Here is a 26,099-nt window from a genome sequence, read left to right on the forward strand (position 1 = left end):
CACTGCAAGCAGTGTTCGAGGTCCGTCCGAAACTAACGGCACATCGCTGAAAAAGGCATACGTTAGCGATGCATTAGCGATCCGTTAGCACATTGCAGTCAATGGGTGCGCTAACGGATCCGTTACATAGCGTTAATTGTGCCAATTTCGCCATGTAACGGATTTCGTTAGTGGACAACCACTAACGCAATGTGAACCTAGCTTTAATAGTCAGGCCTATTTCCTCATGGGCTATGAGTACAGTAGATGACTGTAAGGGTAAGGCAATCTGTAGTCTGACTACTCTAACTGTAAAGAACACTTACTAATACAGATGTCTAAATCGCCTTTACTCCATATGTAATGAATGTCCCATTGTCAATAACATAACCTGAAACTCCTGGGCCCCAATGCAAAGTCTCCGACAGGACCCCCAAATATAGGTCTTAGAAAATTGGAGCCTTTTTATATGGGCCAAAGGAACCTTCTGATCTCCCCCACCCTATGGGGCCCGGGTGCAGTAGCAATCCCTACAGCTATCATAGTTACGCCTCTGTCCCTGGTCCCTTGTACAGTTTTATAAACTATTACGGACTATAATGCAAAGCCACCATGTTTACGCAGCCAGAAAAGTGGACTGGTCAGCCAGTATCACGTTAGTCGGAATCCCACAGATCTTACCCATATCCATCGCATTATGATGTAAAACCATTCAATATTTTTAAATGTGCAGAAACAGCCGTCTAAGTCACTGGCTACTCAGTCCAATGACCTAGTTTGGAAAGTGCCTTGTTTAGTCCAGTCTTCTGGACAGGCTGCACAATGATCCCATCCTAAATAGGACCATTGGTGGAGGACCACCTGACCTGAGTCGTCCATCATCTGAAAACCGTAAACCGTGTGCATCCACAGCTCCTGGGCAGGAGAGGAGAAAAAAATATTCAGTCATTACAGTATGGGATTGCAAATGATTCTTTCTTTGAGGTAAAACATTGTTTAAAAACAGGCAGGGAAATGTTTTACCTCACAGAAAGAATGAGCGGCAATCACATTCTGCAATGTCTGTATACTGTTTTGCTTCCTCCCCTGCCCAGGAGCTGTGGTATGATCAGACCATGTTCCTATATGGTCAGACACGGCCATTACACAGTACACAGCAGGAGCACATTTATAAGATTATCTCAGCACAGGAACATTTTATATAATCACATCCAATTGTGGAAATTATTATTATTCCAAGATCTATTGATGAAAATGAACATTTGTTCTCAGAAAAACCTCTTTAACAGCTAAACTGATAGCAAGTTTAATTCTGGTAATTATATCGATATCAATGATATACCCTTTGCCTTGTATAGTCACTATAATACCTGAAAATGATGCGCCCTATTTTTCTGCTAATGTATCTTCTTTTCTGCTGATACATGGGCTCACTTTGAGCACTATGTTTAGAAGAAAGAAAATACTGTAATTTAATTATCACTCCACTTAAGGTACCTTCACACATAACGATATTGTTAACGATATCGTTGCTTTTGTGACGTAGCAACGATATCGTTAATGAAATCGTTATGTGTGACAGCGACCAACGATCAGGCCCCTGCTGGGAGATCGTTGGTCGCTGAAGAAAGTCCAGAACTTTATTTCGTCGCTGGATCTCCCGTGGACATCGCTGGATCGGCGTGTGTGACACCGATCCAGCGATGTCTTCACTGGTAACCAGGGTAAACATCGGGTTACTAAGCGCAGGGCCGCGCTTAGTAACCCGATGTTTACCCTGGTTACCATCCTAAAAGTAAAAAAAAACAAACAGCACATACTTACCTAACGCTGTCTGTCCTCCAGCGCTGTGCTCTGCACTCCTCCTGTACTGGCTGTGAGCGTCGGTCAGCCGGAAAGCAGAGCGGTGACGTCACCGCTCTGCTTTCCTGCCGCTGTGCTCACACAGACAGTACAGGAGGAGTGCAGAGCACAGCGCTGGAGGACAGACGGCTGTAGGTAAGTATGTAGTGTTTGTTTTTTTTACTTTTAGGATGGTAACCAGGGTAAACATCGGGCTACTAAGCGCGGCCCTGCGCTTAGTTACCCGATGTTTACCCTGGTTACCGGCATCGTTGGTAGCTGGAGAGCGGTCTGTGTGACAGCTCTCCAGCGACCAAACAGCGACGCTGCAGCGATCCGGATCGTTGTCGGTATCGCTGCAGCGTCGCTTAATGTGAAGGGGCCTTTAGGATCAGAGTCTGTCCAATCTGTTTAATGGTAGAGATTACAAGGTGGACATATACACAAGTTAATCAAGTTAATCAATAATATCTCACACAAGATCACTTTTAACAGCTGCATGTACTTGAAGATGGTTCAGAATGTCATACATCATTAATACAATGTCTGAAGCATGCACGACAACCTAACATTTTTTCTTGTGGAAAAAATATCAAAAACTCACAGACAGGCAACATTTTTATAGGCAAAACTATAAGGATTTAAATATCTATAGGTGCGTCTCACAAAATTAGAATATCATCAAAAAGTTAATTTATTTCAGTTCTTCAATACAAAAGGTGAAGCTCATATATTATATAAGAGTCATTACAGAGTGATCTAATTCAAGTGTTTATTTCTGTTAATGTTGATGATTATGGCTTAACACTATGGGGGTAAGGTCAGGCGAGTTTGCTGGCCGATCAAGCACAGTGATACTGTTCTGTTGTTTTTAAACCAGGTATTGGTACTTTTGCAATACTTTTTGTACTGAAAAAACTGAAATAATGTAACTTTTTAATGATATTCTAATTTTATGAGAAGCACCTGTAGATAGTTGTTCATGTATACAGGAAAGTTGTCAATGATACTGTAAGTGCAGGAGAGCGCACAGGATTTCCACTTAGCTCTGGCAGCAGTTAAATACATTTTCATATGAAAATACTGAATTACAATAGTGTAACAGAGGGCATCAGATAGAGTCTCGAAGTAAATAGTGCAAGCAGATAGACATTTAGCATTTTTAATCCCTTAACGACCAGAGGAATTTTTGGTTTTGAATTTTCATTTTTTACTCCCCTACTTCCCAAAGCCATAACTTTTTTATTTTTCCAACAATATGGCCATGTGAGGGCTTGATTTTTTGCAGGATGAGTTGTACTTTTGAACGATACCATTGGTTTTACCATGTCTTGTACTAGAAAACAGGAAAAACATTCCAAGTGTGGTGAAATTGCAAAAAAGTGCAATTCCACAATTGTTTTTTGTTTTGCTTTTTTCCTATGCTTGCTAAATGCTAAAACTGACCTTCCATTATGATTCTCCGGGTCATTACGAGTTCATAGACACCAAACATGTCTAGGTTCTTTTTTATCTAAGTGGTGAAAAAAAATTCAAAAGTTTGTTTAAAAAAAAGCTCCATTTTCCAATACCCATAGCATCTCCATTTTTTGTGATCTCAGGTTGGGTGAGGGCTTATTTTTTGCATGCCGAGCTGACATTTTAACTCCTTTACCCCCAAGGGTGGTTTGCACGTTAATGACCAGGCCAATTTTTACAATTCTGACCACTGTCCCTTTATGAGGTTAAAACTCTGGAATGCTTCAATGGATTCCAGTGATTCTGACACTGTTTTCTCGTGACATATTGTACTTCATGACAATGGTAAAAATTCTTTGATAGTACTTGCGTTTATTTGTGAAAAAAATGGAAATTTGGCGAAAATTATGAAAATTTCGCAATTTTCCAACTTTGAATTTTTATGCAATTAAATCACAGATATATGTCCCACAAAATACTTAATAAGTAACATTTCCCACATGTTTACTTTTCATCAGCACAATTTTGGAACCAAAATTTTTTTTTGTTAGGGAGTTATAAGGGTTAAAAGTTGACCAGCAATTTCTCATTTTTACAACACCATTTTTTTTTAGGGACCACATCTCATTTGAAGTCATTTTGAGGGGTCTATATGATAGAAAATACCCAAGTGTGACACCATTTTAAAAACTGCACCCCTCATGGTGCTCAAAACCATATTCAAGAAGTTTATTAACCCTTCTGGTGCTTCACAGGAATTTTTGGAATGTTTAAATAAAAATAAACATTTAACTTTTTTTTCACAAAAAATTTAATTCAGCTCCAATTTGTTTTATTTTACCAAGGGTAACAGGAGAAAATGGACCGCAAAAATTGTTGTACAATTTGTCCTGAGTACACCGATACCCCATATGTGGGGGTAAACCACTGTTTGGGCGCATGACAGAGCTCGGAAGCGAAGGAGCGCCATTTGACTTTTCAATGCAAAATTGACTGGAATCGAGATGGGACACCATGTTGCGTTTGGAGAGCCCCTGATGTGCCTAAACACTGAAACCCCCCACAAGTGACAACATTTTGGAAAGTAGACCCCCTAAGGAACTTATCTAGAGGTGTGGTGAGCACTTTGACCCACCAAGTGCTTCACAGAACTTTATAATGCAGAACCGTAAAAATAAAAAATCATATTTTTTCACAAAAATTATCTTTTCGCCCCCAATTTTTTATTTTTCCAAGGGTAAGAGAAGAAATTGGACCCCAAAAGTTGTTGTACAATTTGTCCTGAGTACGCTGATATCCCATATGTGGCAGTAAACCACTGTTTGGGCGCATGGGAGAGCTCGGAAGGGAAGGAGCGCCGTTTGACTTTTCAATGCAAAATTGACAGGAATTGAGATGGGACGCCATGTTGCGTTTGGAGAGCCACTGATGTGCCTAAACATTGAAACCCCCCACAAGTGACACCATTTTGGAAAGTAGACCCCCTAAGGAACTTATCTAGAGGTGTGGTGAGCACTTTGACCCACCAAGTGCTTCACAGAAGTTTATAATGGAGAACCGTAAAAATAAAAAATCATATTTTTTCACAAAAATTATCTTTTCGCCCCCAATTTTTTATTTTCCCAAGGGTAAGAGAAGAAATTGGACCCCAAAAGTTGTTGTACAATTTGTCCTGAGTTCCCTGATACCCCATATGTGGGGGTAAACCACTGTTTGGGCGCATGGGAGAGCTCGGAAGGGAAGGAGCGCCGTTTGACTTTTCAATGTAAAATTGACAGGAATTGAGATGGGACGCCATGTTGCGTTTGGAGAGCCACTGATGTGCCTAAACATTGAAACCCCCCACAAGTGACACCATTTTGGAAAGTAGACCCCCTAAGGAACTTATCTAGATGTGTGGTGAGCGCTTTGACCCACCAAGGGCTTCACAGAAGTTTATAATGCAGAGCCGTAAAAATAAAACAAACATTTTTTCCCACAAAAATTATTTTTTAGCCCCCAGTTTTGTATTTTCCCGAGGGTAACAGGAGAAATTGGACCCCAAAATTTGTTGTCCAATTTGTCGTGAGTGCGCTGATACCCCATAAGTGGGGGGGAACCACTGCTTGGGCACATGGGAGGGCTCGGAAGGGAAGGAGCTCCATTTGGAATGCAGACTTAGATGGAATGGTCTGCAGGTGTCACATTGCGTTTGCAGAGCCCCTAATGTACCTAAACAGTAGAAACCCCCCACAAGTGACACCATTTTGGAAAGTAGACCCCCTAAGGAACTTATCTAGATGTGTGGTGAGCGCTTTGACCCACCAAGGGCTTCACAGAAGTTTATAATGCAGAGCCGTAAAAATAAAACAAACATTTTTTCCCACAAAAATTATTTTTTAGCCCCCAGTTTTGTATTTTCCCGAGGGTAAGAGGAGAAATTCGACCCCAAAAGTTGTTGTCCATTTTGTCCTGAGTACGCTGATACCCCATATGTGGAGGGAACCACCGTTTGGGCGCATGGGAGGGCTCGGAAGGGAAGGAGTGCCATTTGGAATGCAGACTTAGATGGAATAGTCTGCAGGCATCACATTGCGTTTGCAGAGCCCCTAATGTACCTAAACAGTAGAAACCCCCCACAAGTGACCCCATATTGGAAACTAGACCCCCCAGGGAACTCATCTAGATGTGTTGGGAGAACTTTGAACCCCCAAGTGTTTCACTACAGTTTATAACGCAGAGCCGTGAAAATAAAAAATCTTTTTTTTTTTCCCACAAAAATTATTTTTTAGCCCCTAGTTTGTTTTTTCCCAAGGGTAACAGGAGAAATTGGACCCCAAAAGTTGTTGTCCTATTTGTCCTGAGTATGCTGATACCCCATATGTTGGGGCAAACCCCTGTTTGGGCACACGGGAGAGCTCGGAAGGGAAGGAGCACTGTTTTACTTTTTCAACGCAGAATTGGCTGGAATTGAGATCGGACGCCATGTCGTGTTTGGAGAGCCCCTGATGTGCCTAAACAGTGGAAACCCTCCAATTATAACTGAAGCCCTAATCCAAACACACCCCTAACCCTAATTCCAACGGTAACCCTAACCACACCCCTAACCCTGACACACCCCTAATCCCAACCCTATTCCCAACTGTAAATGTAATCTAAACCCTAACCCTAACTTTAGCCCCAACCCTAACTGTAGCCCCAACCCTAACTGTAGCCCCAACCCTAACCCTAGCCCTAACCCTAACCCTAGCCCTAACCCTAACCCTAGCCCTAACCCTAGCCCTAGCCCCAACCCTAACCCTAGCCCTAACCCTAACCCTAGCCCTAACCCTAGCCCTAACCCTAGCCCTAACCCTAGCCCTAACGGGAAAATGGATATAAATACATTTTTTTAATTTTTCCCTAACTAAGGGGGTGATGAAGGGGGGTTTGATTTACTTTTATAGCGAGTTTTTTAGCGGATTTTTATGATTGGCAGCCGTCACACACTGAAAGACGCTTTTTATTGCAAAAAATATTTTTTGCGTTACCACATTTTGAGAGCTATAATTTTTCCAGATTTTGGTCCACAGAGTCATGTGAGGTCTTGTTTTTTGCGGGACGAGTTGACGATTTTATTGGTAACATTTTCAGGCACGTGACATTTTTTGATCGCTTTTTATTCCGATTTTTGTGAGGAAGAATGACCAAAAACAGCTATTCATGAATTTCTTTTGGGGGAGGCGTTTATACCGTTCCGCGTTTGGTAAAATTGATAAAGCAGTTTTATTCTTCGGGTCAGTACGATTACAGCGACACCTCATTTATATGATTTTTTTATGTTTTGCCGCTTTTATACGATAAAAACTATTTTATGGAAAAAATAATTATTTTTGCATCGCTTTATTCTCAGGACTATAATTTTTGTATGTTTTTGCTGATGATGCTGTATGGCGGCTCGTTTTTTGCGGGACAAGATGACGCTTTCAGCGATACCATGGTTATTTATATCCATCTTTTTGATCGCGTGTTATTCCACTTTTTGTTCGGCGGTATGATAATAAAGCGTTGTTTTTTGCCTCGTTTTTTTTTTTTTTTTTTTTCTTACGGTGTTTACTAAAGGGGTTAACTAGTGGGCCAGTTTTATAGGTCGGGCCGTTACGGATACTAAATATGTGTACTTTTATTGTTTTGTTTTTTTTATTTAGATAAAGAAATGTATTTATGGGAATAATATTATTCTTTTTTTTTCATTATTTTGGAATATTTTTTTTTATTTTTTTTTACACATTAGAAAATTTTTTTTTTAACTTTTTTACTTTGTCCCAGGGGGGGACATCACAGATCGGTGATCTGACAGTTTGCACAGCACTCTGTCAGATCACCGATCTGATAGGAGTGCAGGCTGCTTCACAGTGCCTGCTCTGAGCAGGCTCTGTGAAGCCACCTCCCTCCCTGCAGGACCCGGATCCGCGGCCATCTTGGATCCGGGCCTGGAGCAGGGAGGGAGGGAGGTAAGACCCTCGCAGCAACGCGATCACATCGCGTTGCTGCGGGGGGCTCAGGGAAGCCCGCAGGGAGCCCCCTCCCTGCGCGGTGCTTCCCTGCACCGCCGGCACATCGCGATCATCTTTGATCGCGGTGTGCCGGGGGTTAATGTGCCGGGGGCGGTCTTTGACCGCTCCTGGCACATAGTGCCGGATGTCAGCTGCGATAGGCAGCTGACACACGGCCGCGATCGGCGGCGCTCCCCCCGTAAGCGCTGCCGATCGCATATGATGTACTATTGCGTCGTTGGGAAGTAAAGCCCACCCCACATGGACGCAATAGTACGTCTAATGGCAGAAAGGGGTTAATGATACGATCTTTCGATAGCCCGTTATTGCATTTTAATGCAGTGTTGCGGCGACCAAAAAACGTAATTCTGGAATTTTTAATTTATTACGCCGTTTAGTGATCGGGTTAATTCTTTTTTTATATTGATAGATTGGGCAATTCTGAATGCGACGATACCAAATATGCGCACATTTGATTTTTTTTAATGTTTTATATTGAATGAGGCGAAAGGGGTGCTTTGAACTTGCATACTTTTTTATTTTTTTAATATTTTTAAAAACATTTTTTTTAACTTTTGGCATACTTCAATAGTCTCCATGGTAGATTAGCAGCTGCCATAACCCGATCGGCTCTGCTACATACAGGCGATGATCAGATCGCCTCTATGTAACAGAATTACTCACTTGCTATGCGCACAGACCACCCGGAGCGCTCATAGCAATATGGCAGTGACAACTATAGAGGTCTGCTGGAGACCTCTGGTTTTGTAATAGGATCCACCGCACTCCCTATGTGGAATATCTTATACAGAAATCGAATTTTTTGAAATTTGCTAATTTATTCATGTGCAAAAGAACAATCACTCAGGTATATCAGATCAAAACAGAATTATTACAAAGATGGTGAATGCGACTCAATATGATTTCGACGTTTTGACCCTTCCCGGGTCTTATTCTTGTGGTCGCACTTAGTCCAGGCTACGTGAATAGTTCTTAGGATAGAAATGATGTCCCTGTAATGTCCAGGGGCAGGTATAGTCTCTTTGAGATTAACGTGCAGCCTAGAGATTGATCTGTCTCCGGATGTGACCTTAATAAAGACCAATGGTGACGTTTCAGTGTCTTGCTGATAGTTGTTATTTAGTATGGGGGCTGATTCGCCTCTCTGTATAACCTCCTCCGGCCGTAATGGTCTAAATAATATTGGTGATGGGTAGAGTGGTGCGTGCAGCCTTCTGGGTATAACGTTTCCAGGGAAAGCCTTAGGAAGTGGTAACAGCGGCGCATCCGCGTCTTGCTGTAGTTTACAATGGCATATAACCCTGTGGTGGCCGGTGAATCGCGCTCCTGTGTCCTGTGGCCTCACATCAGGACACAGGAGCGCGATTCACCGGCCACCACAGGGTTATATGCCATTGTAAACTACAGCAAGACGCGGATGCACATGAATAAATTAGCAAATTTCAAAAAATTCGATTTCTGTATAAGATATTCCACATAGGGAGTGCGGTGGATCCTATTACAATACTAGTAATAGACCCTATGGTCTGTCACACCAGCACCCCGACTCAAGTTTAGAGTGCAGGCCAAAATATTTGTATTTATAGGAGACCTCTGGTTGTCATGCCAACCCATTGGCAAACCACTGTCATGTGACACAGGATGCCGGCTCGTAGAGTTTGACAGCGGTATTTAACTAGTTAACAGCTGCAGGTAGAATCGCGATTCCAGCGGCGGCTGTTATAGACACATGTCAGCTGTTTAAAAGGGAGGCAGTCCGACATCGGCATACAATTACACCCGATGTCGGAAAGGGGTTAATAAATTACTTTTCCTACTGGTTATACTTTTTAAACATGAACCTCATTATATTATCAAAAACTGTAAGTCGTACAGAACTATAATGTATAATGTATAACATTAATTTATAATTTATTCTACTGAATATTATTTTTAATTACATGTCAACTCATTGCAGGTAATACAATCAGACACAAAGAATCTTGAATCATTAAAATATTATCCCAAAATGGAGCTGATGGTAGGCATAAAACACGAATAGTAAGACATCATAAGTTCAAGATGCTGGAGCGACAGAGTATAAATGATACACTATAGACCGTGAATCTCTATCCTGACAATATAACTCACAAATGGTTATAAATGTTCCTTTTAGCCTACGGTATCTCATTTATTAGAGACACTTCACATCTTCTCTTGCGTCTTGCCTCACTCCGTGTAGGTTTATTTATCAGTCTGGAGTCCAGGCTATTAAACTCTCATGCCGTTTTCAAAATTTGATTCAAGTGTATTCACTTATTACAACATGCCTGATGTTTCAGTTGACTGTTTGGAGAAGGCTAAAGACAGCAACCAGCAGCACTCAATCAGTCAGGATGCCCGCTCCAACGTCCACGGATCCACTGGACCAAGATTCACGATATAGAAAAAGGAGCAGCATCCGTTCCAGGTGAAAAATATCAAGACTTTATTCCAACACCATCATACAACGTTTCGGCCTGGAGTGGCCTTTGTCAAGTACAAAATACAGCACACCTGGCCACCTTAAATAGTGTGGAGCCAAAATCAGGCACCAATCACTGACAAGGGGCGGCCTTTATAAAACAATGATCTTATAAATGCATAAAACCCTCAATACACCATAAAACATATAAATCATATAAATGCCCACATGGTAATGACATCCAATCTATACAAAAGGTATACAATAATTACATAGACAACAGGGATCGTTCCAAACAGACGCTGTACTCCAGTCTTGTTTATGTTGTGCTCGCTGTCATGACGACAATCCACCAATAGGCACGTGTATCTTCCAAATCCCAGGTATTATCCAATCCCAAAGGATCTTCCTGCATTGTTGTACCCCCCCAGCCAATCGCTAAACACCTAACAGGCTGTAAACAGGACGCCATATCCGCCGACGAGAGGCAGCCGGACCCAGCGTGTAGGTGCGCAACAAGCACACGGTCACATGACCGCAGCCGCTGCCCACCCAACAGCGCAGGCGCCGGCGGCATCAAGCCGGACAGAGCTCACACACACACAGCAGGGAAATCACCACGGCCGCGTCAGAGCCAGGGGGGGCGGAGGCAGAACGCCCATACACCCCACCTGACCAGCACAGGACACAGTGAATTCCCGCATGCGCGACAAGAGCCGGAAATAACCACCTCCATGGTAACCAGCGTATATAAACCTCAACATCTCAGATTAGCGATTTGACACACAAGGGGACAAGGAAGAAAATGGTGAATAACACCAGAATAATATACACAAAAGCACAAAACGTTCGAAAGAGCAGCTCCATGACTTCCAAATCTCCCTGGATGTCAAATCACCAGAATACTAAAAAGAAAAAAAGGGGGAAAAACAAAAATAACAATATTTAAAACAAATATACAGACTACGACGATACCTATAAGGAGAGAGATTAAACATTACATATCTGTAAATTATACTCAATATTCAACCCTCTCGGTTGTAGTGTATCTAATACAGAAATCCATCTCAATTCTTTTTGTTTGAGTAATTGTACCCTATTCCCTCCCCTTCTCAGTATAGGGACTCCATCAATGACTCTGAATCGGAGTTGATTGACAGAATGACGACATTCCTCAAAATGTTTAGAGACTGGCAGGTCCAGCAATTTAGTTCTAATAGTGCTCTTGTGTTTGCTTACGCGGGCTCTAACCTCCATGGTGGTTTCTCCCACATACATAAGTCCACACGGACAGACCAACAGATAGATGACAAAACTGGAGGAACAAGTATAACGTTCTTTGATCAAAAATTTCTTCCCCGTCCGGGGATGATGAAAACTGTCCCCCTTTAGCATATTGCTACAGCACGCACAATTAAGGCAAGGAAAATTGCCCATCCTGGGAGGACACAAAGTCCGCTGAATGGCAACCCTCTTCGTGCCCACATCAGATTTTACCAGTTTATCCTTCAAGTTACGTCCACGTCTATAAGACAAACAGGCCGTGAACGAAAATCTTGAATCTGTGGTAACCCTCTATTCAACAAGCCCCAATGTTGCTTCAAAATACTCGCGATTCTGTTACTCGCCGGACAATAGGTAGAAACAAAAGGCACACGTTTCCCACTATCCCTATTTCTATGGGATTATAATGCCCCATCGTTAAGTGTAATCACCTGATTTTTAAGACACATAACTTTCTCCTTAGGGTAACCGCTATAGATGAACTTGTTACACATAGCATCCAACCTTGTATCACATATATCATTATCAGAGACAATGCGGCGTACCCGTAATAATTGGCTCCACGGGAGCGAATTAATCATCCTCCTGGGATGGTAACTACCATATTCCAAAAGACTGTTCCTATCGGTTACCTTAGTAAACAGATCCGTACACAATCTGTCCTCCTGCTTGTATACCATGGTATCAAGAAATTGTATCCTGTCCATGGAATGTGTGACAGTAAATTTCAGCTGTTCATGTATGTTATTTAATTCCGACAAAAAATCAAAAAGTTCAATTTGAGTGCCCTCCCATATACAAAAAATGTCATCGATGTAGCGCCACCAGGCCCGGACCCGGCACCAGTGACTAGAGGTGTACACAAATTGGTCCTCCAGTACCGCCATATAGATGTTTGCATAAGTGGGGGCCACATTGGACCCCATGGCGGTACCCCTTAACTGGAGAAAAAAATCATCCCCAAAGAGGAAAAAATTCCTCCTGAGGATGAACTCCAGCAAGGTGAGGACCAACTGTGCACACGCTGGCGCCAAGTCCGAGCCTGACAGCGCCACACCAACAGCATGTAACCCCTTATCGTGTTCGATTGACGTGTATAATGAGACTACATCAAAGGATACCAGAATGGTAGAGGTACCCACCCTGACATCCTTCAATTTCTCCAAAAAATCGTTCGTGTTTCTAAGATACGAACGGGAGGAAATAGCAAAACGACGCAAAATTTTGTCAAGGAAAATAGCCACTTTATGACACATAGAGCCCCTCCCCGACACGATGGGTCGTCCGGGGGGGGTTATATAAATCTTTATGTATCTTAGGTAATGTGTATAGGACAGGGGTAATAGGTGCGTCCACAAACAGAAATTCAGACAGCTTCTGATCGATGAGTCCACAAGATAAGGAGTCATCAATCAGGAGCTGCAAGTCCCTCTGAAACTGGCCGGTAGGATTACCAGTCAATTTCCTATATACGGCAGTATCAGCCAACTGTCCAAGAATTTCAGCTTCATATTTCACCGTGTCCATAATAACAACCGCACCGCCTTTATCGGCCGGTTTAATCGTAATTTCAACATTACCCGCTAATCTGTCAAGTGACTGTCTCTCAATTTGCGATAGATTATTAAATCCTGTATTCCGAAACCCATCCTTCAGTCGTTTCACATCCCTCTCTACCATCTCAATGTAAGATTCGACAAAATGATTTTTCACAGGGGGTTGGAAAGAGCTTTTGTTATATAGGCCCGTTCCTCTCAAAGTGAACCCATCAGTGACTGCACTCCCATAGTCGTCAGCTAACTGTTTGTCCGAAACAAATACAGCAAGTCGTAACCGTCTAGAAAAGGCATGTAAATCACACTCTATTTGGAACCAATCCGGAAAGTTTTTCGGACAAAATGTAAGTCCCTTAGATAACACAGCATGATCAACTTCTGATAAATCTACAGATGATATATTTACCACTAGATTATTACAGTCTAATTCACTTTCCGCCGTTCGTCCATATTCCGGGTTCTCATCGGTGACTTGTGAAACCTCCTCCGCTCTCGAGTGGTGCCTCCACCTTTTGTGTTTTCGGCCACCTCTCCGGATCCTCCTTTTGTTGTCACACCGTCCGGTTTCTTGTTCCCTAAAAAACCAGAGGAAGAAGAAGCAGCTCCCATATTGGAGTCATCAGTGGAATCAGATTCTGCAGTGGTAAAACCGAAATTCTGGTTATCTTTATCATAGGGTCTTTTCCTCCTCCTTGCTTGTTGAAATCTAGGCCTCCTATTAGAGGATGATTGTACACCAGCATGCCAAGAAAACACTCGACCAGATTTATAGTCCTCTATATCACGAAACCATTTTGTTCTTTTGGTTTTCTCAATGTCACTACGAAATTTCAACAAATTTGCATCCAATTGGATTTTATATGAGTCCAAATCCTGTGTAGTCATGAGACCAATCAATTGTTGCTCCAGACCAACTACAATAATCCTGATCTGCTCCATTTCTATACGTAGAAATTCAATGTTTAAGAGCATTAGATCAAAGGAAAACTTGTTGGTAATGGACTCAAATCTGCTACAAAACTGTACATTATCCGCCAACAAGGTTGATGTGGGCACGAAGAGGGTTGCCATTCAGCGGACTTTGTGTCGTCCCAGGAAGGGCAATTTTCCTTGCCTTAATTGTGCGTGCTGTAGCAATATGCTAAAGGGGGACAGTTTTCATCATCCCCGGACGGGGAAGAAATTTTTGATCAAAGAACGTTATACTTGTTCCTCCAGTTTTGTCATCTATCTATTGGTCTATCCGTGTGGACTTATGTATGTGGGAGAAACCACCATGGAGGTTAGAGCCCGCGTAAGCAAACACAAGAGCACTATTAGAACTAAATTGCTGGACCTGCCAGTCCCTAAACATTTTGAGGAATGTCGTCATTCTGTCAATCAACTCCGATTCAGAGTCATTGATGGAGTCCCTATACTGAGAAGGGGAGGGAATAGGGTACAATTACTCAAACAAAAAGAATTGAGATGGATTTCTGTATTAGATACACTACAACCGAGAGGGTTGAATATTGAGTATAATTTACAGATATGTAATGTTTAATCTCTCTCCTTATAGGTATCGTCGTAGTCTGTATATTTGTTTTTAATATTGTTATTTTTGTTTTTCCCCCTTTTTTTCTTTTTAGTATTCTGGTGATTTGACATCCAGGGAGATTTGGAAGTCATGGAGCTGCTCTTTCGAACGTTTTGTGCTTTTGTGTATATTATTCTGGTGTTATTCACCGTTTTCTTCCTTGTCCCCTTGTGTGTCAAATCGCTAGTCTGAGATGTTGAGGTTTATATACGCTGGTTACCATGGAGGTGGTTATTTCCGGCTCTTGTCGCGCATGCGGGAATTCACTGTGTCCTGTGCTGGTCAGGTGGGGTGTATGGGCGTTCTGCCTCCGCCCCCCCCTGGCTCTGACGCGGCCATGGTGATTTCCCTGCTGTGTGTGTGTGAGCTCTGTCCGGCTTGATGCCGCCGGCGCCTGCGCTGTTGGGTGGGCAGCGGCTGCGGTCATGTGACCGTGTGCTTGTTGCGCACCTACACGCTGGGTCCGGCTGCCTCTCGTCGGCGGATATGGCGTTCTGTTTACAGCCTGTTAGGTGTATAGCGATTGGCTGGGGGGTACAACAATGCAGGAAGATCCTTTGGGATTGGATAATACCTGGGATTTGGAAGATACACGTGCCTATTGGTGGATTGTCGTCATGACAGCGAGCACAACATAAACAAGACTGGAGTACAGCGTCTGTTTGGAACGATCCCTGTTGTCTATGTAATTATTGTATACCTTTTGTATAGATTGGATGTCATTACCATGTGGGCATTTATATGATTTATATGTTTTATGGTGTATTGAGGGTTTTATGCATTTATAAGATCGTTGTTTTATAAAGGCCGCCCCTTGTCAGTGATTGGTGCCTGATTTTGGCTCCACACTATTTAAGGTGGCCAGGTGTGCTGTATTTTGTACTTGACAAAGGCCACTCCAGGCCGAAACGTTGTATGATGGTGTTGGAATAAAGTCTTGATATTTTTCACCTGGAACGGATGCTGCTCCTTTTTCTATATCGTGAATCTTGGTCCAGTGGATCCGTGGACGTTGGAGCGGGCATCCTGACTGATTGAGTGCTGCTGGTTGCTGTCTTTTCCTATATGTACCTCGGATCCTGACCAGCGTGCACTCTTTCATGGCCATGGAGCCTTCTATTAATCCAGATATGGGTGAGCTGGATGCCGCCACAACTTTTTCATATACAGACGAGGACGCTATACGGATTCTATCTGTCACCTCTATGGACAATGCTTTTCTTAACAAACCTACTGCCGAGATGCTCCGTAAGAAATATGAGAGCGAGAAAAGAAGGTAAGTCTCTTTTGAGTTGCACGTGACCACACTTACCGAATACTATAAGGCACGGAGGATACCTCGTGGGCTACGCCCACATTTGCGCCCAACCTTGTTGGCGGATAATGTACAGTTTTGTAGCAGATTTGAGTCCATTACCAACAAGTTTTCCTTTGATCTAATGCTCTTAAACATTGAATTTCTACGTATAGAAATGGAGCAGATCAGGATTATTGTAGTTGGTCTGGAGCAACAATTGATTGGTCTCATGACTACACAGGATTTGGACTCATATAAAATCCAATTGGATGCAAATTTGTTGAAATTTCGTAGTGACATTGAGAAAACCAAAAGAACAAAATGGTTTCGTGATATAGAAGACTATAAATCTGGTCGAGTGTTTTCTTGGCATGCTGGTGTACAATCATCCTCTAATAGGAGGCCTAGATTTCAAACAAGCAAGGAGGAGGAAAAGACCCTATGATAAAGATAACCAGAATTTCGGTTTTACCACTGCAGAATCTGATTCCACTGATGACTCCAATATGGGAGCTGCTTCTTCTTCCTCTGGTTTTTTAGGGAACCAGAAACCGGACGGTGTGACAACAAAAGGAGGATCCGGAGAGGTGGCCGAAAACACAAAAGGTGGAGGCACCACTCGAGAGCGGAGGAGGTTTCACAAGTCACCGATGAGAACCCGGAATATGGACGAACGGCGGAAAGTGAATTAGACTGAAATAATCTAGTGGTAAATATATCATCTGTAGATTTATCAGAAGTTGATCATGCTGTGTTACCTAAGGGACTTACCTTTTGTCCGAAAAACTTTCCGGATTGGTTCCAAATAGAGTGTGATTTACATGCCTTTTTAGACTGTTACGACTTGCTGTATTTGTTTCGGACAAACAGTTAGCTGACGACTATGGGAGTGAAGTCACTGATGGGTTCACTTTGAGAGGAACGGGCCTATATAACAAAAGCTCTTTCCAACCCCCTGTGAAAAATCAATTTGTCGAATCTTACATTGAGATGGTAGAGAGGGATGTGAAACGGCTGAAGGATGGGTTTCGGAATACAGGATTTAATAATCTATCGCAAATTGAGAGACAGTCACTTGACAGATTAGCGGGTAATGTTGAAATTACGATTAAACCGGCCGATAAAGGCGGTGCGGTTGTTATTATGGACACGGTGAAATATGAAGCTGAAATTCTTGGACAGTTGGCTGATACTGCCGTATATAGGAAATTGACTGGTAATCCTACCGGCCAGTTTCAGAGGGACTTGCAGCTCCTGATTGCTGACTCCTTATCTTGTGGACTCATCGATCAGAAGCTGTCTGAATTTCTGTTTGTGGACGCACCTATTACCCCTGTCCTATACACATTACCTAAGATACATAAAGATTTATATAACCCCCCCGGACGACCCATCGTGTCGGGGAGGGGCTCTATGTGTCATAAAGTGGCTATTTTCCTTGACAAAATTTTGCGTCGTTTTGCTATTTCCTCCCGTTCGTATCTTAGAGACACGAACGATTTTTTGGAGAAATTGAAGGATGTCAGGGTGGGTACCTCTACCATTCTGGTATCCTTTGATGTAGTCTCATTATACACGTCAATCGAACACGATAAGGGGTTACATGCTGTTGGTGTGGCGCTGTCAGGCTCGGACTTGGCGCCAGCATGTGCACAGTTGGTCCTCACCTTGCTGGAGTTCATCCTCAGGAGGAATTTTTTCCTCTTTGGGGATGATTTTTTTTCTCCAGTTAAGGGGTACCGCCATGGGGTCCAATGTGGCCCCCACTTATGCAAACATCTATATGGCGGTACTGGAGGACCAATTTGTGTACACCTCTAGTCACTGGTGCCGGGTCCAGGCCTGGTGGCGCTACATCGATGACATTTTTTGTATATGGGAGGGCACTCAAATTGAACTTTTTGATTTTTTGTCGGAATTAAATAACATACATGAACAGCTGAAATTTACTGTCACACATTCCATGGACAGGATACAATTTCTTGATACCATGGTATACAAGCAGGAGGACAGATTGTGTACGGATCTGTTTACTAAGGTAACCGATAGGAACAGTCTTTTGGAATATGGTAGTTACCATCCCAGGAGGATGATTGATTCGCTCCCGTGGAGCCAATTATTACGGGTACGCCGCATTGTCTCTGATAATGATATATGTGATACAAGGTTGGATGCTATGTGTAACAAGTTCATCTATAGAGGTTACCCTAAGGAGAAAGTTATGTGTCTTAAAAATCAGGTGATTACACTTAACGATGGGGCATTACAATCCCATAGAAATAGGGATAGTGGGAAACGTGTGCCTTTTGTTTCTACCTATTGTCCGGCGAGTAACAGAATCGCGAGTATTTTGAATCGACATTGGGGCTTGTTGAATAGAGGGTTACCACAGATTCAAGATTTTCGTTCACGGCCTGTTTTGTCTTATAGACGTGGACGTAACTTGAAGGATAGACTGGTAAAATCTGATGTGGGCACGAAGAGGGTTGCCATTCAGCGGACTTTGTATCCTCCCAGGATGGGCAATTTTCCTTGCCTTAATTGTGCGTGCTGTAGCAATATGCTAAAAGTGGACAGTTTTCATCATCCCCGGACGGGGAAGAAATTTTTGATCAAAGAACGTTATACTTGTTCCTCCAGTTTTGTCATCTATCTGTTGGTCTGTCCGTGTGGACTTATGTATGTGGGAGAAACCACCATGGAGGTTAGAGCCCGCGTAAGCAAACACAAGAGCACTATTAGAACTAAATTGCTGGACCTGCCAGTCCCTAAACATTTTGAGGAATGTCGTCATTCTGTCAATCAACTCCGATTCAGAGTCATTGATGGAGTCCCTATACTGAGAAGGGGAGGGAATAGGGTACAATTACTCAAACAAAAAGAATTGAGATGGATTTCTGTATTAGATACACTACAACTGAGAGGGTTGAATATTGAGTATAATTTACAGATATGTAATGTTTAATCTCTCTCCTTATAGGTATCGTCGTAGTCTGTATATTTGTTTTTAATATTGTTATTTTTGTTTTTCCCCCTTTTTTTCTTTTTAGTATTCTGGTGATTTGACATCCAGGGAGATTTGGAAGTCATGGAGCTGCTCTTTCGAACGTTTTGTGCTTTTGTGTATATTATTCTGGTTTTATTCACCGTTTTCTTCCTTGTCCCCTTGTGTGTCAAATCGCTAGTCTGAGATGTTGAGGTTTATATACGCTGGTTACCATGGAGGTGGTTATTTCCGGCTCTTGTCGCGCATGCGGGAATTCACTGTGTCCTGTGCTGGTCAGGTGGGGAGTATGGGCGTTCTGCCTCCGCCCCCCCCCCCCCCCTGGCTCTGACGCGGCCGTGGTGATTTCCCTGCTGTGTGTGTGTGAGCTCTGTCCGGCTTGATGCCGCCGGCGCCTGCGCTGTTGGGTGGGCAGCGGCTGCGGTCATGTGACCGTGTGCTTGTTGCGCACCTACACGCTGGGTCCGGCTGCCTCTCTTCGGCGGATATGGCGTTCTGTTTACAGCCTGTTACGTGTATAGCGATTGGCTGGGGGGGTACAACAATGCAGGAAGATCCTTTGGGATTGGATAATACCTGGGATTTGGAAGATACACGTGCCTATTGGTGGATTGTCGTCATGACAGCGAGCACAACATAAACAAGACTGGAGTACAGCGTCTGTTTGGAACGATCCCTGTTGTCTATGTAATTATTGTATACCTTTTGTATAGATTGGATGTCATTACCATGTGGGCATTTATATGATTTATATGTTTTATGGTGTATTGAGGGTTTTATGCATTTATAAGATCGTTGTTTTATAAAGGCCGCCCCTTGTCAGTGATTGGTGCCTGATTTTGGCTCCACACTATTTAAGGTGGCCAGGTGTGCTGTATTTTGTACTTGACAAAGGCCACTCCAGGCCGAAACGTTGTATGATGGTGTTGGAATAAAGTCTTGATATTTTTCACCTGGAACGGATGCTGCTCCTTTTTCTATATCGTGTTTGGAGAAGGCTGTCATGTGTGTCTACATGAGAAATAACACTATTTCTGACCATTAAATAACTTGTACTCTGCATTTTCACCAATTTTCCCCTCTGCAAACTCTAATTCTACTTTTCAGTTGTCTCTGAGCTATTGAGTGGAATCTAGCTGCTATGATTTCTCCCATACACTGCACACAGACATGAGAATTTACCATTTTTCTGTGTCTGTACAGGACAAGTTCAGAAGCAGCAGCAGCAACAGCACAGATGTAATTATACATCATTACTTAGCAGTGTAGATGTGAATCCAACAATGGGCGGAGACAACATACTAGATGGCAGCAGCATTTTCTCTCTGTTTCTCACTCTGCTCCTGCCTCCTTCTCTCTGTAGAATTCACTAAGCAGCTGTAAACTAATCCCTCAGTAACATAGCAATATATCTTGTCTTGAGCAGGATGAATTTTAGAAGTTTATCAAGGTGAATGATGTGATCGTCAGAAGGCAGAGGAGGGACTCCATAAGTGTATTTCTCTAAGATATATTACAACGTTTTGTTTATTTGCTTGTACTTTTGATTTTTTACGTATTTGTTAAAACGGCATTGGCCATGTGATTGAGAGCAAGAATAGTGATATACAGCTTTGAAATCTCTGAATATAAACATTGTGATTCTCATCTATTAGCTGCAAGCAAAATATTATCTTGGAAATGATGAGGAATTGACATGTGCAACAGATCGAATATCTGATGATCAGCTACAATCATCCTCTGACCAGGATAAACATATTTTACAATCACTGTGAGAAATCTGAAATTGCAATTCTTTAAGGCTGTGTGCCCACGTTGCAGAAATGCTGCGGAAATGTAAGCAGCATTTCCACAAATCCCTGCTGTCGGTAAAACGCATGTGCAATTCGAAAGTGTTTTCCCGCAAAACAAGCATTTTTAGCTTGCCGAATGCTTGCGCTTTACCAGCTATTTGAAGCATCGCTTGGAAAAGTGAGTGACAGGTTGGTCACACTTGTCATACATGGTGCTTGACAAGTGTGACCAACTTTTTACTATTGATGCTGCCTATGCAGCATCAATAGTAAAAGATAGAATGTTAAAAATAATTAAAAAAAAATAAAAAATATGGTTATTCTCACCTTCCGACGGCCCCCGATCTCCTCAGCGGCGCTCCCGGTATGTTCCACTCCCAGGGATGCTTTGTGCGAACTGCGGAATCCCATAGGATTGCATGGGAATGCGTTTTTAAGCGTTTTTTAAGCGTTTCCGCTGCGGCAAAAAACACGGCGGAAAAGCATAAAAAACGCAACGTGGGCACACAGCCTAATTCTTGGATGATCAATGACAATGTATTTCTTGCTTACAACTTGTGTTATTTCTTTTAAAAGCATTGGTTTTACAAAATAGCTTTATGTGCTGAACTTTTTTTTGCTAAACTCTTTTGGAAATATGTTAAACGTCTTTTCTAGAATATGAAAATGTCTGTAAATAAAATGTTACTTTTTTTTGCCTTTATTTTGTTGCTTTTTGCTAGTTAGTTGTATTATTAATAAAGTGCACTAGTTATGGAAGTTGTCCTCGTAAGCTTCTTTATGTACGGTAATTTAAAAAAACATTTTTGAAAAACACAAGTACCAAATGCCAGAAAATAAAAAATAACATGATAAATACATACTAGTAACGCAATTAAAAATGCTTTAAAGTGCAGGTATTTTCTTTTTTTTACAAAACCCTTTCCCAAACAAATATTCATCCAAAACATTCAGAACTTTGTCCACTGCTAAAACGCTTGAATAAGTTTAAATCGCAAAGTCCAGATTCTTCTCCGCTTTACAACTTCATTCCTTCTAAAGGGGTGTTTCCATTTTATAATGTTGCAAGTTCACATTAATAAGCTATGCCATGATTAAGAACCATTCAGGCACACGCGTGGGCTAAGTCAGCCTTTTATTTTCTTCAGAATGTCCTGTTTTCAACCGTGTAGTTGTTTTCAATGCAATATGGATTGAATAGAATTTTTTTTTTATTTTAACCAATTTTTGAGTTGAGGGCCAGATTACTCTTCTTGGGAATTAACTTTTATTACCATGATATGCAATAACATGATTAGTGGGGGTCTGACCTGTGAGACCTCCAATGATCCCAAGAAAGAAGGAAGCAGATATTCCTTTTTGGCAGTGCAGCCCACTGCAACACATTTCTATACATCTAGTGTTGGGTTCCTCTTATTATGAGGATCATGAGGGTTTCAAGAGTTGGACTACCTTCTAAAAGGAAGTGGTGAGATATTCTATTGAACGCTATAAAAATTGCAATTTTATATTATCAAAGATATAACATCAGGCAGGTATGCGTCTGCTTGCTACTTATTTAGCTGCATAAAAGAGCACAGTAGACTGCGAGCACAGTAGACTGCATTTTCTCATGCCTATGACCAACGAATGCTATTGTATGGCATCTGTTCCTGGCTTCTGTCAGACATATACACGCTGGGTATATACGTCCACATGTGTGGTTATCAATTCATTTCAAATACATTTTGATTTCTATTCTGAAATACTGGATTGTTGTCTTTTATAATGCCATGAGGTTTGGGTCGAGCACATCACTCTTTATAATTTATCCCCATATGTTTATTGAAGAAATCAATGCTGTCAGAATTCATTGTCTACGATCCATTAGGGACATCAGACAGAGAACGTATCCTTTATTACGCGTCCTACTGACTCCACACATTTATGCGTAAAGGGAGACAATAACAGTGAGAAGAGTTTAAAGGGACTGTGTCAGCACAGAATGATTGTTCAAACTAAGTTTCGCCGCTCGGTGCTTCACCTTTCCACCTGCTTGTTTTTTCTCTATTGTCTCCACCCTCTCCACTTTGATTGACAGCTGCGGCTTCATAGGGCCAGAGAAGGGTGGAGATAGATGGAATCCAAGCAGGTAGGAAGGTGTATATAAATGATTGGCCCCGCCATGAAGCACCGAGAGCCCGTACTTGGTTTGAACCCTGTGCTGACAGAGTCCCTTTAACGGACGAATGAAAGAAAACTTATAACAACAAGTTGAAGAAAACAATCACAGAAATCATGAACATCTCACTTAGAAGCCTAAGAGGCGGGAGATTCAGGAAACAAATCTTCTTCTTATGGATATCATGAGTCATAACTGACTTGATTCTTTAAAGGATATGTTTACCTTAGCACAGTTTATATGCTTCATAAATGCAAAGCTAAGGTGGTTGTCCCCTTTCAGAAAACTTTGCCATAATCTGCGGTATTTACAGTACAGACCAAAAGTTTGGACACACCTTCTCATTTAAAGATTGTTCTGTATTTTCATGACTATGAAAATTGTACATTCACACTGAAGGCATCAAAACTATGAATTAACACATGTGGAATTATAAACTTAACAAAAAAGTGTGAAACAACTGAAATTATGTCTTAAATTCTAGATTCTTCAAAGTAACCACCTTTTGATTGATGACTGCTTTGCACACTCTTGGCATTCTCTTGATGAGCTTCAAGAGGTAGTCACACTACACTATTACACTATTAATCCCTGCATTATTTCTTCATTATAGATTATCTGGAATTCTCATCAATGATGATGAGCTTTGGGATATATTGGGTTCAGAGAGATCAATAATAGATATGGTCATAAGGGGCAGTTCTCAAAGTCTGCAATAAGCTGAGTATATTTTCTCCTTTCCCTCTTGTTTCAATGTCTTGTCAATGTTTGTCTACGTTCGAAGACAAGATGTTAGTGTTGGCTCCACACATTGTTGATGGTAATTTCCATGAATATTGTGATAAGCACTGAATGTTACTACCTTATGTTTTGTATTTCTACTTGTAACTTTATATTGGAAAATGTAATAAATATTCAGTTATAAAAAAAAAATCATACACAAAACACACACAGAACATCAGCATTAAATCTCTTGTTCTATTAACCCTCAAATTTATGACAAGCAGCTTTAAGAATTAGAGGACTACCATAGTTATGGGCTCCGTTAATGAAAAAAAAAAGCAATAATAATGGCAGATTAAATATAGAAATATACTTAGAGAATTTTAGGGTACAAAAGTAGATAGATAGATAGATAGATAGATATAGGATCGATAGATAGATAGATAGATAGATAGATAGATAGATAGATAGATAGATAGATAGATAGATAGATAGATAGATAGAAATGAGATAAATAGATTGATAGATAATAAATAGATTGATAGATAATAGATATGATATGATATTGATAGATATGGGATAGATAGATAGATAGATAGATAGATAGATAGATAGATAGATAGATAGATAGATAGATAGATAGATAGCTGGATAGATTGATAAATAGATAATAGATAGATGATAGACAGATAGATAGATAGATAGATAGATAGATAGATATGGGATGGATGGATAGATAGATAGATATGGGATAGATAGATAGATAGATAGATAGATAAATAGATAGATAGATAGATAGATAGATAGATAGATAGATAGATAGATAGATAGATATGGGATAGATAGACAATAGATAGATAGATAGATAGATCGATAGATAGATAGATATGGGATAGATAGATAGATAGATAGATAGATAGATAGATAGATAGATAGATAGATAGATAGATAGATAGATATGGGATAGATAGACAATAGATAGATAGATAGATAATAGATAGATAGATAGATAGATAGATAGATAGATAGATAGATATGGGATAGATAGATAGATATGGGATAGATAGATACTGTAGATAGAAGTCACAATTGATACAGAATCATACTTATCGCAGATATCTAGTTCCCCCAGGTTTAGTTTTGCTACTTACCTTTATTAGATTGTGTCCAGCTCTGTACCCAAGCAACTTCTCTCCTTTAATGCTAGGGGGTAAACTGCCAGTAGAATATCCATGCCACGCTACCACATAAGGATTGTCAATGGTAATCCAATACTTCACATCTTTTCCAAACAGATTAAAACAAGCTTTAGCATAAGCTTCAAAAACTCCCACCATGGACTCGTTGACCCATCCACCGTAAATATCTTGCAGCCTCTGAGGTAGGTCCCAGTGGTAGAGAGTAACCACAGGTTTTATGCCCATCTCCTTTAACCTGTTGATGAGTGCCTTGTAATATGAATACCCTGCCTGGCTGGCACCTGCATCTGTCCCATTAGGGAACAACCTTGACCAAGAAATGGAGAACCTGTAATGTGAGACCCCCAAAATCTGGAGAGCTGATGTGTCCCTGTAGAGGTTGTTGTAGCTGTCACTGGCCACGTCTCCTGTGGTACGTCCATCCTTGTGGCAATGTGTGTCCCAGATGGAGGGTGCCCTGCCATCCTGCTGCCAGCCGCCCTCCACCTGGTAAGCAGCTGTACCCACTGCCCACATGAAGTTCTGAGGGAAGGTATCATATAGGAACAGGTTATCTTTAGGGAAAGGCAGCCTTGAAAACCTGTGCCATATATTCTCTGCCCAGCCAGGTAGCCAGAAGCCAAGTGTAAGCCACGCCACCAGCAGTATCCTCATGATGAGACTTCTTCTTAAAGGAATGTGAGGATGATAGTACCCTCCAACCGGCAGCTCTATATATCACCTGCCCACCATAAGCCGTGAACTACCTACTATGGTAGGGAGGGAGAATCCATTAATAATTAGCTCCAGGAGATCATCAACTCCAGAGCTTCCTCCTCTGCTGTGAGAAACAGCAATGTTCAGAGCTACATACACACTGACAAGTAGCTCTCTCCCTCCTCCTCCTCCTGCACACCACACTGTAACACACTAATTACACCCAGGGATGCAGGGGCACAGAGATAAGGTGCACAAGGTATGGCTGCAGTCATAAACAGGCACAATAGGGGGCACAGTGAGATGAGCAGAGTTCACCAAGGGCACCGAACTCAGCCATGGATGGAGAAATCACACAGTAATAACTGCAAGGGGATAGATTATGGGTCAGACAGGTACAAGGTTTTATAATGCAATATATTTATATACCACAATGGTCTCCAATGAAGTACAACCATATTTTCATGGATGGAAATGTATTATGTCAATGGTACTATTCATTGTGTTTCAAATATGATTCTCTATCAATATGGGTTCATTACATTAATACGAC

General features: G+C 41.7%; 1 protein-coding gene across 1 annotated transcript in view; it reads right to left on the reverse strand.

Annotated features, from left to right (window-relative positions):
* The window catches only part of KL (klotho), a 61,582-nt gene extending 35,843 nt beyond the window's left edge, over positions 1-25,739 (reverse strand). Inside the window, exon 1 of the mRNA XM_069758990.1 lies at positions 24,803-25,739. Coding sequence (XP_069615091.1) covers positions 24,803-25,504 — 702 coding nt within the window. The 5' untranslated portion in view covers positions 25,505-25,739. The remainder of the gene's footprint in view (positions 1-24,802) is intronic.
* Positions 25,740-26,099: the final 360 nt, after the last annotated feature.

Source organism: Ranitomeya imitator, chromosome 3 (assembly GCF_032444005.1).
Source record: "Ranitomeya imitator isolate aRanImi1 chromosome 3, aRanImi1.pri, whole genome shotgun sequence".
NCBI classification, from domain to species: domain Eukaryota; kingdom Metazoa; phylum Chordata; class Amphibia; order Anura; family Dendrobatidae; genus Ranitomeya; species Ranitomeya imitator.